At 48.4% G+C, this 20,037-nt stretch overlaps 1 protein-coding gene across 1 annotated transcript in view; it reads left to right on the top strand.

The window, feature by feature from the left end:
- The first annotated feature begins 215 nt into the window (after positions 1-215).
- Positions 216-20,037, top strand: part of fanca (FA complementation group A) — a 79,818-nt gene continuing 59,996 nt past the window's right edge. The window contains exons 1-17 of the mRNA XM_079858991.1: positions 216-418; positions 1,004-1,116; positions 6,133-6,196; positions 6,306-6,448; positions 6,550-6,645; positions 12,796-12,863; positions 13,113-13,219; positions 15,038-15,130; positions 15,929-15,983; positions 16,480-16,592; positions 16,896-16,972; positions 17,551-17,692; positions 17,913-18,046; positions 18,742-18,852; positions 18,929-19,024; positions 19,136-19,195; positions 20,015-20,037. The exon at positions 20,015-20,037 is cut by the window's right edge and continues 60 nt beyond it. Coding sequence (XP_079715117.1) covers positions 364-418; positions 1,004-1,116; positions 6,133-6,196; positions 6,306-6,448; positions 6,550-6,645; positions 12,796-12,863; positions 13,113-13,219; positions 15,038-15,130; positions 15,929-15,983; positions 16,480-16,592; positions 16,896-16,972; positions 17,551-17,692; positions 17,913-18,046; positions 18,742-18,852; positions 18,929-19,024; positions 19,136-19,195; positions 20,015-20,037 — 1,550 coding nt within the window. The 5' untranslated portion in view covers positions 216-363. The remainder of the gene's footprint in view (positions 419-1,003; positions 1,117-6,132; positions 6,197-6,305; positions 6,449-6,549; positions 6,646-12,795; positions 12,864-13,112; positions 13,220-15,037; positions 15,131-15,928; positions 15,984-16,479; positions 16,593-16,895; positions 16,973-17,550; positions 17,693-17,912; positions 18,047-18,741; positions 18,853-18,928; positions 19,025-19,135; positions 19,196-20,014) is intronic.

Here is a 20,037-nt window from a genome sequence, read left to right as displayed (position 1 = left end):
TAATATGAGGTGAAAACATGTTTGGCTTCACGGAGAGACTTCCATGCAAACTGCACTGACTCATGTAAGGAGCTGCGGGATGCTCATATTGTGGCACGTCTTTCTGTCATTGGTGTGACGCTCGCTCTGCGGCACCTGTGATTGGCTGACGACAGAGGCGCCCATAACGATTGGCTGCTGCCGGCTGACTCGGAACCAATGAAAACACTCTTCCGCTCTCTCGCAGCCAGTGAGCGCCGTGACGTGTAGCGCGCGGGATTGTTGTGCAGATCAGATCTGCTGAGGAACGTGTGTGTGTGTGTGTGTTTATATGTGTAGTTTAATTCCGCACGGATCGATCTGGTAGAGTGTGTTAATCTCAGCATGTTCAGCAGCGCGGATCACTCCACACACTCCTCCGCCATCTCGGCTCTGCTCGGTGAGACACAACTCTACTACACACACCCCTTCCGGACACACAACAACATCATTATCACAGTTATGACACACGATGTCCACATTATGACACAGAAAGTCATATTTATCTGGTGAAATGTCGAAAATATGATATGTTAAGTTAGCTGCTATAATTTCTACATTAAAAAGTGGAACCTATGACATACATAGTCATATTTACTGGACGAAGAGTCAAAATTATGATATTATTGGATTAAAAACTATGACCTGCAGCCATTTTTGTGGATGAAAGTTGAAATTATGACACACTAAGTAATAAGTCATAATTATGAGAATAAAAGTTGAAATTGACATAAAAGTCAGAATTGAGAGTCAGAATTAGACTTTTTGACTTTTTATCTCATAATTTGGTTTTAATCTCATGTTTATGTCATAATTAAGTTTTTTCCTCATGTGGCCGAAATGGGCTTTCAGATATTCCTGTATTTATTAACACACTGACACACATGTAGTACATCATCATCATCATCATCATCATCATAATCATCATCTGTTTCTCATTAATCTGCCAATGCTGAAGTGATTGTGTGGTTGTGTGTTTGTGTAGCGTCCAGATCTCTGAAGAGACGCAGAGATGATGATGAGCAGCGGCTCCAGGAATCCAGTGTGAATCTGCTGATGAGAAACCAGAACACAACACAACTGCTGCTGGAGATCACAGTGAGTCCGACTACACAACACCGACACACAACACCGACACACAACATCACAACTGCTGCTGGAGATCACAGTGAGTGCGAGTACACAACACCGACACACAACACAGACACACAACATCACAACTGCTGCTGGAGATCACAGTGAGTCCGACTACACAACACAGACACACAACACCGACACAACATCACAACTGCTGCTGGAGATCACAGTGAGTCCGACTACACAACACCGACACACAACACCGACACACAACATCACAACTGCTGCTGGAGATCACAGTGAGTGCGAGTACACAACACCGACACACAACACAGACACACAACACCGACACAACATCACAACTGCTGCTGGAGATCACAGTGAGTGCGAGTACACAACACCGACACACAACACCGACACACAACATCACAACTGCTGCTGGAGATCACAGTGAGTGCGAGTACACAACACCGACACACAACACAGACACACAACACCGACACAACATCACAACTGCTGCTGGAGATCACAGTGAGTGCGAGTACACAACACCGACACACAACACCGACACAACATCACAACTGCTGCTGGAGATCACAGTGAGTCCGACTACACAACACCGACACACAACACAGACACACAACACCGACACAACATCACAACTGCTGCTGGAGATCACAGTGAGTCCGACTACACAACACCGACACACAACACAGACACACAACACCGACACAACATCACAACTGCTGCTGGAGATCACAGTGAGTGCGAGTACACAACACCGACACACAACACCGACACACAACACCGACACACAACACCACAACTGCTGCTGGAGATCACAGTGAGTGCGAGTACACAACACCGACACACAACACCGACACACAACACCGACACACAACACCACAACTGCTGCTGGAGATCACAGTGAGTGCGAGTACACAACACCGACACACAACACCGACACACAACACCGACACACAACACCACAACTGCTGCTGGAGATCACAGTGAGTGCGAGTACACAACACCGACACACAACACCACAACTGCTGCTGGAGATCACAGTGAGTGCGAGTACACAACACCGACACACAACACCGACACACAACACCACAACTGCTGCTGGAGATCACAGTGAGTGCGAGTACACAACACCGACACAACATCACAACTGCTGCTGGAGATCACAGTGAGTCCGACTACACAACACCGACACACAACACCGACACACAACACCACAACTGCTGCTGGAGATCACAGTGAGTCCGACTACACAACACCGACACACAACACAGACACACAACACCGACACAACATCACAACTGCTGCTGGAGATCACAGTGAGTCCGACTACACAACACCGACACACAACACCGACACACAACATCACAACTGCTGCTGGAGATCACAGTGAGTCCGAGTACACAACACCGACACACAACACAGACACACAACACCGACACAACATCACAACTGCTGCTGGAGATCACAGTGAGTCCGACTACACAACACCGACACACAACACCGACACACAACATCACAACTGCTGCTGGAGATCACAGTGAGTCCGACTACACAACACCGACACACAACACAGACACACAACACCGACACAACATCACAACTGCTGCTGGAGATCACAGTGAGTCCGACTACACAACACCGACACACAACACAGACACACAACACCGACACAACATCACAACTGCTGCTGGAGATCACAGTGAGTCCGACTACACAACACCGACACACAACACCGACACAACATCACAACTGCTGCTGGAGATCACAGTGAGTCCGACTACACAACACCGACACACAACACAGACACACAACACAGACACACAACACCACAACTGCTGCTGGAGATCACAGTGAGTCCGACTACACAACACCGACACACAACACAGACACACAACACCACAACTGCTGCTGGAGATCACAGTGAGTCCGACTACACAACACCGACACACAACACCGACACACAACACCACAACTGCTGCTGGAGATCACAGTGAGTCCGACTACACAACACCGACACACAACACCGACACACAACATCACAACTGCTGCTGGAGATCACAGTGAGTCCGACTACACAACACCGACACACAACACAGACACACAACACCGACACAACATCACAACTGCTGCTGGAGATCACAGTGAGTCCGACTACACAACACCGACACACAACACAGACACACAACACCACAACTGCTGCTGGAGATCACAGTGAGTCCGACTACACAACACCGACAAACAACACAGACACACAACACCACAACTGCTGCTGGAGATCACAGTGAGTCCGACTACACAACACCGACACACAACACCGACACACAACACCACAACTGCTGCTGGAGATCACAGTGAGTCCGACTACACAACACCGACACACAACACCGACACACAACATCACAACTGCTGCTGGAGATCACAGTGAGTCCGACTACACAACACCGACACACAACACAGACACACAACACCACAACTGCTGCTGGAGATCACAGTGAGTCCGACTACACAACACCGACACACAACACAGACACACAACATCACAACTGCTGCTGGAGATCACAGTGAGTCCGACTACACAACACCGACACACAACACCGACACACAACACCACAACTGCTGCTGGAGATCACAGTGAGTCCGACTACACAACACCGACACACAACACAGACACACAACACCGACACAACATCACAACTGCTGCTGGAGATCACAGTGAGTCCGACTACACAACACCGACACACAACACAGACACACAACACCGACACAACATCACAACTGCTGCTGGAGATCACAGTGAGTCCGACTACACAACACCGACACACAACACCGACACACAACACCGACACACAACACCGACACACAACATCACAACTGCTGCTGGAGATCACAGTGAGTCCGACTACACAACACCGACACACAACACCGACACACAACACCACAACTGCTGCTGGAGATCACAGTGAGTCCGACTACACAACACCGACACACAACACCGACACAACATCACAACTGCTGCTGGAGATCACAGTGAGTCCGACTACACAACACCGACACACAACACCGACACACAACACCACAACTGCTGTTGGAGATCACAGTGAGTCCGACTACACAACACCGACACACAACACCGACACACAACACCACAACTGCTGCTGGAGATCACAGTGAGTCCGACTACACAACACCGACACACAACACCGACACACAACATCACAACTGCTGCTGGAGATCACAGTGAGTCCGAGTACACAACACCGACACACAACACAGACACACAACACCGACACACAACACAGACACACAACACCGACACAACATCACAACTGCTACTGGAGATCACAGTGAGTCCGACTACACAACACCGACACAACACCGACACACAACACCACAACTGCTGCTGGAGATCACAGTGAGTCCGACTACACAACACCGACACACAACACCGACACAACATCACAACTGCTGCTGGAGATCACAGTGAGTCCGACTACACAACACCGACACACAACACCGACACACAACACCACAACTGCTGCTGGAGATCACAGTGAGTCCGACTACACAACACCGACACACAACACCGACACACAACACCACAACTGCTGCTGGAGATCACAGTGAGTCCGACTACACAACACCGACACACAACACCGACACACAACATCACAACTGCTGCTGGAGATCACAGTGAGTCCGAGTACACAACACCGACACACAACACAGACACACAACACCGACACAACATCACAACTGCTGCTGGAGATCACAGTGAGTCCGAGTACACAACACCGACACACAACACAGACACACAACATCACAAATGCTGCTGGAGATCACAGTGAGTCCGACTACACAACACCGACACACAACACCGACACACAACATCACAACTGCTGCTGGAGATCACAGTGAGTCCGACTACACAACACCGACACACAACACCGACACACAACATCACAACTGCTACTGGAGATCACAGTGAGTCCGACTACACAACACCGACACACAACACCGACACACAACACCGACACAACATCACAACTGCTGCTGGAGATCACAGTGAGTCCGAGTACACAACACCGACACACAACACCGACACAACATCACAACTGCTGCTGGAGATCACAGTGAGTCCGACTACACAACACCGACACACAACACTGACACACAACATCACAACTGCTGCTGGAGATCACAGTGAGTCCGACTACACAACACCGACACACAACACCACAACTGCTACTGGAGATCACAGTGAGTCCGACTACACAACACCGACACACAACACCGACACACAACATCACAACTGCTGCTGGAGATCACAGTGAGTCCGACTACACAACACCGACACACAACACCTACACACAACATCACAACTGCTGCTGGAGATCACAGTGAGTCCGACTACACAACACCGACACACAACACAGACACACAACACCGACACAACATCACAACTGCTGCTGGAGATCACAGTGAGTCCGAGTACACAACACAGACACACAACACCAGCACACAACACCAGCACACAACACAGACACACAACACCAGCACACAACACCGACACACAACATCACCAACACCGACATGCAACATCACAACTGCTTCTGGAGATCACAGTAAGTCTGAGTACACAACACCGACACACAACATCACAACTGCTTCTGGAGATCACAGTGAGTCCGAGTACACAACACAGACACACAACACCAGCACACAACACAGACACACAACACCAGCACACAACACAGACACACAACACCAGCACACAACACAGACACACAACACCAGCACACAACACAGACACACAACAACAGCACACAACACCGACACACAACATCACCAACACCAGACACACAACATCACAACTGCTTCTGGAGATCACAGTAAGTCCTAGTACACAACACAGACACAGACCCACAACCCGTCTCTAAACAGTATTATTTTACAGTAGTAAAGTGAAAAGCATTGTGTGATTTCACTGATGGTGTATTGTGTGTTTGTCAGTCACATGGTCCGATCAGAGACCTCAGCTGTGACGGATATGAAGATCTGCAGTCGTCAGTTCTGGGTGAGACTCGTCCTGATACACACACTACCACTGAGGCCTCTGAGTAATCAGTGTGTGTCTGCTGTTGTGAGTACCTGTCCTGATGTTGTGTTGTGTTGTTGTCGATCAGCGGAGGAGTTGCGGAGCCGATCGGAGCAGATGCAGGTTCCAGTCGCGCTGCTGGCCGTCACAGTTCTGTCTGGGAACATCCGGGATCTGCTCTCACACACACTCGCTGACACACACCGTGTGCTACTGAACGCTGAACAGAGAGTGTGTTGCATGAAGGACTGACTGATACAGATGATTCAGATTCTGATGGATATATCCATACATGACGTGTGTGTGTGTGTGTGTGTGTGTTTCATCATTAGACTGACGTGTGTGCGTTGGTGAAGTCCGCTCGAGCACTGATGTCTGCTGGGATATTCAGCCCTGAACTCTTCTGGCAGGAATACTGGAAGCTGCAGGCGAGTGTGTGTGTGTGTGTGTGTGTGTGTGTGTGTGTGTGTGTGTGTGTGTGTGTGTGTGTGTGTGTGTGTGTGTGTGTGTGTGAGAGTGTACAGGTTTGGTTATAATTGTGACTGCCAAATCTCTTCACTTACATATTGAAATATTATATCAACCATCTCGTGAGGATGTTCTACTGGTCCTCACTAGTTATAAAGGCTGATCAATGGGCCGAAACATGTTCTGATGTAAGTGTTTGGCTCGTGTTACTTAGATGAAAATGATTTTACAAAATGGAATTACTTTTAATCAATTATTAATGAAACAGAGTTATCATAACATCACCACCACACTAAGAGATTTACATGAAATCCAAACACCAGTCGAGTGAGGAACAGCCATCCATCGCTGCATTAACGGCTGCAGGCGAGCGCCGCTGTATCCCGAGGGAACCGTGATCCGAGATGATCCGAGATGATGTCTTCCGGTAGCAAAATGATTTTGAGACGAATGCTTCCTTTAAGTTTCGTTGAGGGAGACGGGTTTAAGAACAGAAAACGCAAAGTGCTGTTAGTGACTTCACTCAGCACACTGTCTCTGCAGCGTCTGTCAGCGCAGCGCGTGTTCTCACTCGAGCATGTGGATATTAGTGTGTTTCTCAACGATAATGCTGACTCGAGTGTGTACGTTCTTCACGATAACTGTCTGCTTTATTAGCGTTTTTTTCCGTTCGCGCTGCTAGAGCTTAAATGCTTTTGTTCTTTATATTTTTTGTTTACACATTGTTTAATGTTTTCAACGAAAAGAAAACCTTAAGATATATAGTAAGCTTGTTGTGTATATTGCCTAACGTAAGCTTGTTCAGAAATGGTGACAAAAACTAAAGAAAATATTTTTTTAACATATTTCTCGTTAAATGCCATTTAAATAAACCAATTTTTATGAACCCGAATATTCGAATGCAATAATTTTGAAAAATGCCCATTCCTAGTTAGTTGCCAAGAGCACAGCAGCTCCAGACACCCAATGACACTCTTCCCCAGTGTTCCCCAGTGTTCCCCAGTGTTCACCAGTGTTCACCAGTGTTCACCAGTGTTCCCCAAGTGTTCCCCAAGTGTTCCCCAAGTGTTCCCCAAGTGTTCCCCAAGTGTTCCCCAGGTGTTCCCCAGGTGTTCCCCAAGTGTTTCTCGGTGTTCCCCAGGTGTTCCCCAAGTGTTTCTCGGTGTTCCCCAGTGTTCCCCAGTGTTCCCCAGTGTTCCCCAGTGTTCCCCAGTGTTCCCAAAGTGTTTCTCGGTGTTCCCCGGTGTTCCCAAGTGTTCCCAAGTGTTCCCAAGTGTTCCCCAAGTGTTTCTCGGTGTTCCCCAGTGTTCCCCAGTGTTCCCCAGTGTCCCCAAGTGTTCCTCAAGTGTTCCTCAAGTGTTCCCCAAGTGTTCGCCAGTGTTCCCCGGTGTTCCTCGGTGTTCCTCGGTGTTCCTCGGTGTTCCCCGCTGTTCCCCAGTGTTCCCAAGTGTTCCCCGGTGTTCCTCGGTGTTTCCCAGTGTTCTCCTTTGTTCTCCTTTGTTCCCCTGTGTTCCCCAGTGTTTCCCTGTGTTCCCCAGTGTTCCCCAGTGTTCCCCAGTTATTCCTCAGTTGTTCCTCAGTGTTCCCCAGTGTTCCCCAGTTTTTCCTCAGTTGTTCCTCAGTTGTTGCCCAGTGTTCCTCAGTTGTTCCTCAGTTGTTCCTCAGTTGTTCCTCAGTTGTTCCTCAGTTGTTCCTCAGTTGTTCCCCAGTGTTCCTCACTTGTTCCTCACTTGTTCCTCAGTTGTTCCTCAGTTGTTCCTCTCTTGTTCCTCTCTTGTTCCCCAGTGTTCCCCAGTGTTCCTCACTTGTTCCTCACTTGTTCCTCACTTGTTCCTCACTTGTTCCTCTCTTGTTCCCCAGTGTTCCCCAGTGTTCCCCAGTGTTCCTCTCTTGTTCCTCTCTTGTTCCTCAGTGTTCCTCTCTTGTTCCTCTCTTGTTCCTCACTTGTTCCTCAGTGTTCCTCAGTGTTCCTCAGTGTTCCTCAGTGTTCCTCAGTGTTCCCCAGTGTTCCTCAGTGTTCCTCACTTGTTCCTCTCTTGTTCCCCAGTGTTACCCACGTGTTCCCCAGGTTTACTCATGTGTTCCTCACTTGTTCCCCACTTGTTCCCCACTTGTTCCTCACTTGTTACCCAGTGTTCCTCAGTGTTACTCACGTGTTCCCTACTTGTTCCTCACTTGTTCCTCACTTGTTCCTCACTTGTTACCCAGTGTTCCCCAGTGTTACCAACGTGTTCCCCAGTGTTACTCACATGTTCCCCACTTGTTCCTCACTTGTTCCTCACTTGTTCCTCTCTTGTTCCTCAGTGTTCGCCAGTGTTCCTCAGTGTTCCTCACTTGTTCCTCACTTGTTCCTCACTTGTTCCTCAGTGTTCCTCAGTGTTCCTCACTTGTTCCCCAGTGTTCCTCACTTGTTCCCCAGTGTTCCCCAGTGTTCCTCACTTGTTCCTCACTTGTTCCTCACTTGTTCCTCACTTGTTCCCCAGTGATCCCCAGTGTTCCTCACTTGTTCCTAACTTGTTCCTCACTTGTTCCCCAGTGATCCCCAGTGTTCCTCACGTGTTTCCCAGTGTTCCTCACGTGTTCCCCAGTGTTCCTCACGTGTTCCCCAGTGTTCCTCACGTGTTCCCCACGTGTTCCCCAGTGTTCCTCACGTGTTCCCCAGTGTTCCTCACTTGTTCCCCAGTGTTCCTCACGTGTTCCCCACGTGTTCCCCACGTGTTCCCCAGTGTTCCTCACGTGTTCCCCAGTGTTCCTCACTTGTTCCCCAGTGTTCCTCATGTGTTCCTCACGTGTTCCCCAGTGTTCCTCACTTGTTCCTCTCTTGTTCCCCAGTGATCCCCAGTGTTACTCACGTGTTCCCCAGTGTTACCCACGTGTTCCCCAGGTTTACTCATGTGTTCCCCACTTGTTCCCCACTTGTTCCCCACTTGTTCCTCACTTGTTACCCAGTGTTCCTCAGTGTTACTCACGTGTTCCCTACTTGTTCCTCACTTGTTCCTCACTTGTTACCCAGTGTTCCCCAATGTTACCAACGTGTTCCCCAGTGTTACTCACATGTTCCCCACTTGTTCCTCACTTGTTCCTCACTTGTTCCTCTCTTGTTCCTCTCTTGTTCCTCTCTTGTTCCTCAGTGTTCCTCACTTGTTCCTCACTTGTTCCTCACTTGTTCCTCAGTGTTCCTCAGTGTTCCCCAGTGTTCATCACTTGTTCCTCACTTGTTCCTCACTTGTTACCCAGTGTTACTCACATGTTCCCCACTTGTTCCTCAGTGTTCCTCAGTGTTCCTCAGTGTTCGCCAGTGTTCCTCAGTGTTCCTCACTTGTTCCTCACTTGTTCCTCACTTGTTCCTCAGTGTTCCTCAGTGTTCCTCACTTGTTCCCCAGTGTTCCTCACTTGTTCCCCAGTGTTCCCCAGTGTTCCTCACTTGTTCCTCACTTGTTCCTCACTTGTTCCTCACTTGTTCCTCACTTGTTCCTCAGTGATCCCCAGTGTTCCTCACTTGTTCCTAACTTGTTCCTCACTTGTTCCCCAGTGATCCCCAGTGTTCCTCACGTGTTTCCCAGTGTTCCTCACGTGTTCCCCAGTGTTCCTCACGTGTTCCCCAGTGTTCCTCACGTGTTCCCCACGTGTTCCCCAGTGTTCCTCACGTGTTCCCCAGTGTTCCTCACTTGTTCCCCAGTGTTCCTCACGTGTTCCCCACGTGTTCCCCAGTGTTCCTCACGTGTTCCCCAGTGTTCCTCACTTGTTCCCCAGTGTTCCTCATGTGTTCCTCACGTGTTCCCCAGTGTTCCTCACTTGTTCCTCTCTTGTTCCCCAGTGATCCCCAGTGTTACTCACGTGTTCCCCAGTGTTACCCACGTGTTCCCCAGGTTTACTCATGTGTTCCCCACTTGTTCCCCACTTGTTCCCCACTTGTTCCTCACTTGTTACCCAGTGTTCCTCAGTGTTACTCACGTGTTCCCTACTTGTTCCTCACTTGTTCCTCACTTGTTACCCAGTGTTCCCCAATGTTACCAACGTGTTCCCCAGTGTTACTCACATGTTCCCCACTTGTTCCTCACTTGTTCCTCACTTGTTCCTCTCTTGTTCCTCTCTTGTTCCTCTCTTGTTCCTCACTTGTTCCTCACTTGTTCCTCACTTGTTCCTCACTTGTTCCTCAGTGTTCCTCAGTGTTCCCCAGTGTTCATCACTTGTTCCTCACTTGTTCCTCACTTGTTACCCAGTGTTCCTCAGTGTTCCTCAGTGTTCCTCAGTGTTCCTCAGTGTTCCTCAGTGTTCCTCAGTGTTCCTCACTTGTTCCTCAGTGTTCCTCACTTGTTCCTCTCTTGTTCCCCAGTGTTCCTCACTTGTTCCCCAGTGTTCCTCACTTGTTCCCCAGTGTTCCCCAGTGTTCCCCAGTGTTCCCCAGTGTTCCCCAGTGTTCCCCAGTGTTCCTCACTTGTTCCCCAGTGATCCCCAGTGTTACTCACTTGTTCCTAACTTGTTCCTCACTTGTTCCCCTGTGATCCCCAGTGTTCCTCACGTGTTCCTCACGTGTTCCTCACGTGTTCCCCAGTGTTCCTCACGTGTTCCCCAGTGTTCCTCACGTGTTCCCCAGTGTTCCTCACGTGTTCCCCAGTGTTCCCCAGTGTTCCACAGTGTTCCTCACTTGTTCCTCTCTTGTTCCTCACTTGTTCCTCTCTTGTTCCCCAGTGTTCCCCAGTGTTCCTCACTTGTTCCTCTCTTGTTCCTCTCTTGTTCCCCAGTGATCCCCAGTGTTACTCACGTGTTCCCCACTTGTTCCTCACTTGTTCCCCAGTGTTCCTCAGTGTTCCTCTCTTGTTCCCCAGTGTTACTCACGTGTTCCCCCTTGTTCCCCCCTTGTTCCCCACTTGTTCCTCACTTGTTCCTCTCTTGTTCCCCAGTGATCCCCAGTGTTACTCACGTGTTCCCCACTTGTTCCCCACTTGTTCCCCCCTTGTTCCCCACTTGTTCCCCACTTGTTCCTCACTTGTTCCTCACTTGTTCCTCAGTGTTCCTCTCTTGTTCCCCAGTGATCCCCAGTGTTACTCGCGTGTTCCCCACTTGTTCCCCACTTGTTCCCCCCTTGTTCCCCACTTGTTCCTCACTTGTTCCTCACTTGTTCCTCAGTGTTCCTCAGTGTTCCTCTCTTGTTCCTCAGTGTTCCTCAGTGTTCCTCTCTTGTTCCCCAGTGATCCCCAGTGTTCCTCACGTGTTCCTCACGTGTTCCTCACGTGTTCCTCACTTGTTCCTCACTTGTTCCCCAGTGTTACTCACGTGTTCCCCACTTGTTCCCCACTTGTTCCCCAGTTGTTCCCCAGTGTTCCCCAGTGGTCCCCATAACCATTTTAATATCCAGTGGTTTCTTCAGAGTTTTCTCTTTGTATTGTGTCTCATGTCTGTGTCTGCAGTCTTTCTTCAGTTCAGATCTCCCTCTTGCTCGTTCCCTCTCCTGCACCGTCATACGCCCCCGGATGTTGTTTGGCTTCACATATGTTATTGTGTCGGACCGACTAACATCCAAACAGCATATGTCAAAAACGACTGATCCCACCTTTAAGCTGAGAATGAGTGTCATACTGCACTGCATGAGTAACACACACACAGATTCTTATTAAAGCTATGAAAGATATTCAGTCAAGAGCAGTGAATGATTTTCTTTTTCTTTAGTTGTTTGATTGACAGGCCTGTGTGAGGCTGCTGTCTCTTTAAAACCTTATTAATGGGTCCAATATAAAATATAAAAATAACTGTTTACTTTCATTTTAGACATAACTGACTGTTTTTACGTGAATACTCACCAAGACGGGCATATCAAGATCTACTTCCACTACGCCATAAAAGTGTGTACTCTTGTGAAGAAGAGGTATCAGTGTGTAGCAGAGGAGTGGGCAAGCTGTGGGATGAACTGACTCGTCATAAAACTGCTGCTTTAACTGGCCTGTCAATCATCTTGTAACAGTTAACAGCCTCCACATTGCCTGTAGTTTCATTAGGGCCGAGCACTGAGGGTGTGAGGAGTCTGCTGGCTTTGCTCTGTCTTCCTACTGTTTGTTTATCCGGTTGAGTGTAGATTATGTTTCTAAAGCTGTGTTTCTGCGCTCACACAGCCTGTGCTGGAGCTGACGTATCATCTACACACACACAACATCCTCACGCTGGACTTCCTGCTGCACAGGTAACACACACACACACACACACACACACACACACACACACACACACACACACACACACACACACACACACACACACACACACACACACACACACACACACACACACACACTCTCACTCTCACTCTCACACACACACTCACTCTCACTCTCACTCTCACACACACACTCACTCAATCTCTCTATCTCACACACACACACACACACACACACACACACGCACAGGCTGATCATGTGATGTGTCTGATCAGAGACGCAGCATCGGTGAGCTCGAGGATCACGGAGCAGCTCAGAGATCTGTGTGTTTCCATGGCAACAGCAGCGGATCAACAGCAGATGCAGCATCAGATTCTCTCCAGTAAGAAGTTTCCTCCTCAATGTCTGTGTGTTTAGTGTGCTTATGTTTCATATTTTACATCAGAACTGCCAAAGCATTGTGTGTAATGATATAGAGAAATAGAGAAATATGATATAGAGATGTATGCAAACATATAGAGAAATTAATAAAAGGAAAACAAAATAAGACAAAAAGGGATGATGTTAAAGGGGTTGTGACATGAGGAATCAAATTTGCCTTGATCTTTTGATATATTTAAGTCTTTGAACCATTAAAACATCCTGCAAGATTAATAGTTTAAAACATCCTCATTATAAACAAAGCATTTATTAAATCAATCTTAGAAACAGCTCATTCTGATATTCTGGGATCGGTGACGTCACACTGGCAAATACATTTGCATAAGCCCGCCTCCAGAGCAAGACATTGACCAATAGTTACACATCAGTCCACCATAGCCCGCCCACTGGCACTACAGGCCCCGCCCACTGGCACTACAGGCCACACCCACTGGCACTACAGACCCCACCCACTGGTACTACAAGCCCCACCCACTGGTACTACAGGCCCCGCCCACTGGCACTACAGGCCCCACCCACTGACACTACAGGCCCCGCCCGCTGGCACTACAGGTCCCGCCCACTGGCACTATAGGCCACACCCACTGGCTCTACAGGCCACACCCACTGGCACTACAGACCCCACCCACTGGTACTACAAGCCCCACCCACTGGTACTACAGGCCCCGCCCACTGGTACTACAGGCCCCGCCCACTGGCACTACAGACCCCACCCACTGGCACTACAGACCCCACCCACTGGTACTACAGGCCCCACCCACTGGTACTACAGGCCCCGCCCACTGGTACTGCAGCCCCTGCCCACTGGTACTACAGGCCCCGCCCACTGGTACTACAGGCCCCGCCCACTGGTACTACAGGCCCCGCCCACTGGTACTACAGACCCCACCCACTGGCACTACAGGCCCCGCCCACTGGTACTACAGGCCCCGCCCACTGGTACTACAGGCCCCGCCCACTGGCACTACAGACCCTACCCACTGGCACTGCAGGCCCCGCCCACTGGCACTACAGGCCCCGCCCACTGGCACTAAAGACCCCACCCACTGGTACTACAGGCCCCACCCACTGGCACTGCAGCCCCCGCCCACTGGCACTACAGACCCCGCCCACTGGCACTACAGGCCCACCCACTGGCACTACAGGCCCACCCACTGGCATTACAGGCCCACCCACTGGCACTACAGGCCCACCCACTGGCATCTGCAGACAACAGGATGAAAGTCGGAGTGTAAGAGCGTTCCTCCAGTTTAACAGCTGGTTTGAGTCTCTGTTCTTCAGGAGATCCAGCGCTGGAGTCATGTGTGTGGTTTATTATAATGGCGTCCGGATCTCGTCTGTGGATTATGTGTTTGTTCGTAGTGCTTGACTGAGGCTCAGAGTAATGGAGAGTTCGATTAATCTAAGCTCATCTTTCATAATGCTCTGTCTGTTAATGATGGTTTTATATAGATAATGTTTTCAATAGTGAGTTCAGGCGTTGACTCTGCTTCCTATGCAGTGATGTAGCCAATCAGAGCAGTGATCGTTTACTGACACGCCTTAAAGGAGCCGCGCCTTAACTCACCGCTTCAGACTGAGGCAATATCAGGGTGGAAAATAATCATTTATCCACATAGATATGTTTTCTGTGCAAAAAAACTTTATTAACATTATAAGTGAAGCTCAAGGAACATTAGAATAATAAAAATAATCCTTGTCATGACCCCTTTAAATTATTAAAATGATAAATTGTGATGGATGTGTGTGTGTGTTGTAGCTGTGGTGTGTGTGCTGGTGCGGAGGGCCTTTGAAGACTCCAGTCACACACTCTCTGAGACCTGCGGCTCAATCCTGGACTCCATGATGACCTGTGAGTCTGTGTTTCTGTCTGAACCGAGGCGTTCACTTCAGAATGAACATTTCCTGATGAGTTACTCTCCCCACGCATCCGAGATGTGCATGTCAGGCTTTCTTCAGTCGAAAACAAATGAAGATTTTTGAGGAAAACAGTCCAGGATTTTTGGTCAACGGGTCGAAGGTCCAGATGTGAGTTTCAGTGCAGCTTCAAAGTCTCGACACGATCCAGCCGAGGAATAAGAGTCTCATCTAGACAAACCAGCGGACATTTCATAACAATATAAACATTTATATACTTTTAAACCACTAATGCTGGTCTTGCTCTCGCTGTGATGCGCCACACATTACGTGATCAGGTTGAAAGGTCAAGCGGGACGTAGGCGTAAGAACAGACCCAGTGTTTACAGAGAGAACCTGCACAGACTGAGTACAAAACAAACAAATAAATAAAAGGTAAAACAACGATGTCGGACGATTATGAAGTTGGAGGAGAAAATTAGATTTTTCAACATATTTCTGAACCGGAACACGCGTGACCTTTCACCTTTCAGCGTGATCACGTGATGTGTGTCGCATCACAGCAGTGCAAGACCAGCATGTGTGGTTAAAGTAAGGAAGTAGGGAGAGTAAATCATCAGGAAATGTTGATTCGGAAGGGAACTAATCCTTTAAACTGCAGCACTTTATGTCATGTGTCCTGCAGTGTGCTCTTTCTCTCATCAAATATTTGACCATTAAACTGAACATAATTAGTGTATAATGATTCTCCTTTTCTGCACTATCTAATAATCTGAGTGTGTTTTCTGGCCAGGGCTGCTGGACACACTGGGCGATAAAGACTCGGAGACGTCAGCCGCTGCGCTCTGGTGAGTGCCTGATCAATAACGGTTCAGTGAGAGAGTCGGGGGTCAGAGGTCAGGAGGGGTCAGAGGTCAGGAGGGGTCAGGGTTACGGCTCAGTCCGTGCCAAATCAAACGGGTTTCTTCTCGTGCTTCTTCAAAGAGTCACATTGGTCTCCAGCAACTTTGCAACCCTGGGTTTTGATATCTGAAACTCCATGTTCCCAGTTCTGTAGAAGTTAATGAAGTTTCAAACCCCAAACTTTACATATATTTAACGGATAAGGAAAATTCTTTTCATTTTAGGAAAGCCAATAATTAACATGTTACAAAAAACATTTTGCCTATAAATCTGCATCCACAGAGTTGGTAGTCGAATTGGATTTCTGCTTTTAGACGCATTAATATTTCATGCCTGAAGATCAATAATCCGTTGTGGGAATGAGTGTTGGGCTGGACATGACTCCTGCATTATTCAGTGTTCCTGTGTGACGGATCCTCGTGTGTGTGTGCTGTGATTCAGGGTTCAGGTGTTCGACGCCTCCGTGTTCGGTGTGTGTGTTTCTGAAGACACACTGCAGCGGTTCTTCACACACTCGCTCATGCGCGTCCTCACACACCAACCCGTCTTCAAAGGTGAGACTTCAGGCAGACTTCACTTTACTGCTGCAATATTCGGCCTCCTTGTTCTGCGATAGTGAAGGGCAGATCAGTGTTGTGTGAGTAATAAACGAGTGAATGGCGTGTCAGTTTGTCAGAACAGTGTGAGTTTTAGAAACAGATCAGTCGAGTGATTGTTTCAATGACTCAGTCAGAAAGTCACTGGCTTAATGTAACCTGGAGAAAGAGTCAGGAGGAAAGGTGTGTGTGTGTGTGTGTGTGTGTTTGTGAGATCACCTGTACGGCTGTTTGATGGGTGTGTATTTGTGGTTTGTGTAGTGTCGGATGCCATCGCCACACAGAGTGAGTGGAGCTTTGCTAAAACCCCCCCGTTACTGACGGCTCTCTTCTGCAAGGTGAGCGACTTTACAGGAACTTTGAGCTCAATGTTTACACACAGAGTAACCTGAGCTTATTCACTGAGTGTCATGTGCCTTCACAAGCTCATTGAGTTCAGATCTGTCTCTTTACACACACACACACACACACACACACACACACACACACACACACACACACACACACACACACACACATACACTGAATCTGCTGAGACCATCGAACATAAGCAACACATTAATGTATCTGCATATCTCTTCATAAGGCGCTTCTGCTCGTCTCTCAGAGATTCAGTATAAAGCCTCACTTGGTTTTGCTTTTCCTTCTAAGTTGCTTTGTTTTGAAATCTAAATTCCCGGTAGTAAATGTGGTTTATAGGAAAGAGACACCAAGGATGAAACCAGTGAAGATATAGTGTTAAACTCTAAGAGAATAGCAGAGTCCACAGCACAACTATAATGATGACGGCACATTAGCACTGGATTCACAAATCATGTGTGTGTGTTCCTGTTGATGAACGATTCCATCCCGCGTGTGTGTGTGTGTGTGTGTGTGTGTGTGTGTGTGTGTGTGTGTGTGTGTGTGTGTGTGTCAGATCTGTGTTGTCTTCAGCGTGGAGTGTGTGTTGGATCAGCTGCAGCGGGTGTTGGAGACACACGAGGTGAACTGGCGTCACGTGCTGTCGTGTGTGTCTCACCTGCTGGTTCATGATGCGCAGACGCAGAGCCGCCTCACAGGTACACACACACACGCAGAGCCGCCTCACAGGTACACACACACACACACACACACACACACACACACACACACACACACACACACACACACACACACACACACACACACACACACACACATACTACAGCTCTTCAGCTTCTGCTGAGGGAGTCCTGACCCCTCTCTCTGTGTGTGTGTGTGTGTGTGTGTGTGTGTGTGTGTGTGTGTGTGTGTGTTCAGATCTGCTGTCCCGGATGCTGAGGTCCTCGTGTCACAGCTGTGATGTGGAGAAGATGGTCTCGCTGTTCCTGCTGTCCCGTCAGGCGTCTCTCGAGGGCCCTGCCGTCTTCCCCTCGTACAGCGACTGGTTTAAAGTCAGTCGTCCGCTACGAACACGCGCGCTAAACCCTGCGGATGTGGTGTTGTGTTGTGTTGTGTTGTGTTGTGTTGTGTTGTGTTGTGTGGTGTTGTGTTGTGTTGTGTTGTGTTCCCGCCAATTTGAGAGCATTATCATATTGGACTAAAACTGACTGACTTTGCTCACACAGGCTATAACAACTCTATGGAAGCTTGTTTTCGTCACAGAATAAAACATATTAAGAGATACATCATGCAATGCTGACTTTATAACTCACAATTGCGACTTTATATCGAGCAATTCTGAGAATTCCGAGATGTAAACTATTTTTTATTCTGTGGCAGAAACAAGCTTCCACACAACTTCCCAACATTTCTTGATAATTCTTGTACTTTTGGGTTTTTTCCCCCATGTTATACTTGTGGTGTTCCCAGGTTTTGTATGTATCTTAGTGTGATCTTTTATGTGAAAAGGAACACGTTCTCACTCATAAACTCATGAGCTCAGATCATGGAGGCAGATCCACTATACAAGACCTGTGCTAATTGAAAGAAAACAAGTCGATAAAAAGATGAAATACTATATTTGGTGATTTCATAGTGAGATTTACATGCAATTTAAAAGGCCGCTCGTGTTCAACACCGCACCAGGGTCACATGATTTCTGATGTTTTGTGTTGATGGTTAATCTGAGGGTGATGTTCTGTGTCAGCTGTCGTTTGGTGGATCTAGCAGTTTCCACGCTAAGAGCAAGAAGTCCACGCTGTTCCTCCTGAAGTTCCTGTCAGACCTGGTTCCCTTTGAGCGGCCTCAGTACCTGAAGGTCAGTGTTCGTGCGGTGTGAGAGTGACCCAGTGCTGATGGCCTGGAGGTGACAGGTGGTGTGATGTGTTCTCCAGGTTCACGTCATGCATCCGCCGTTCATCGGGGGGAAGTACCGCTCTCTGCTGCAGGAGTACGTCACGCTCGCCAAGACACGCCTGAGAGATCTGAAGGTCTGAGCGCGTCTCAACCAGAGGAGCTGAGGGATGTGCTTCTGCGGGACTGACTGTGTGTGTGTGTGTGTGTGTGTGTGTGTGTGTGTGTGTGTGTGTGTGTGTGTGCAGGTGTCGCTGGAGGACACGGGCATCTTCGAGGTGGTGAACGGCTCCGCCGGTGCGGTTGAAGTAAGTCATGTGACCTGTGTGAGTGCTGCTTCTGTTTGGGTCTCAGTCGCTTCTGTGTTACGGCAACATCGAACTTCTGATGTAGAAATGCACGACCTCATCTGAACTCATCTGAGTGTAATATCTGAACCTCATCTGAACTCATCTGAGTGTAATATCTGAACCTCATCTGAACTCATCTGAGTGTAATATCTGCGGCGAGCACTGAAGGAGGATCCAGCAACACTTCAAAACAATACAGCGTTGTGTTCCTCAGGCTGTGCAACAATACATCAACATTTAAACACACTGGGGTTAATCGCTCAATATTAGGAAACCATAGAGGAAATTAGCCACCGCTGACATGCTACACTCTCCGTGAGCCGTGTAATGCTGAGAAGTAATGATCTCAAACTTCACCCTTGTCAGATGCGCATGTCTTCTCCAGGTCAAGCTCTGATTAAAGGGGTTGTGACACGAGGAATCAAATTTTCCTTGATCTTTTGACACATAAGAAGACTTTGAACCATCAAAACATCCTGCAAGATTAATAGTTCAAAACTTTCTCCTCATTATAAACAGTATTTATTTAATCTCAGAAACATAAGCATAACATTTGCATAAGCCCGCCTCCAGAGCAAGACATTAACCAATAGTTACACATCACACCACAGGCCCCGCCCACTGATACTACAAGCCACACCCACTTGTTCTACAGGCCCCGCCCACTGACATCTGCAGACAACAGGACGAATGTCTTGGATTATGTGTTTGACTGAGGCTCAGAGTAATGGAGAGTTCAGCTCTGATCTTGTGTGTGTGTGTGTGTGTGTGTTTCAGTGTCCAGCACAGCAGGATGTGGA

The sequence above is a fragment of the Squalius cephalus genome (genome assembly GCF_949319135.1).
Source record: "Squalius cephalus genome assembly, chromosome: 23".
In the NCBI taxonomy this organism is placed as follows: domain Eukaryota; kingdom Metazoa; phylum Chordata; class Actinopteri; order Cypriniformes; family Leuciscidae; genus Squalius; species Squalius cephalus.
Note: the sequence above shows the minus strand (reverse complement) of the source record. Positions and strands in the feature narration are given on the sequence as shown.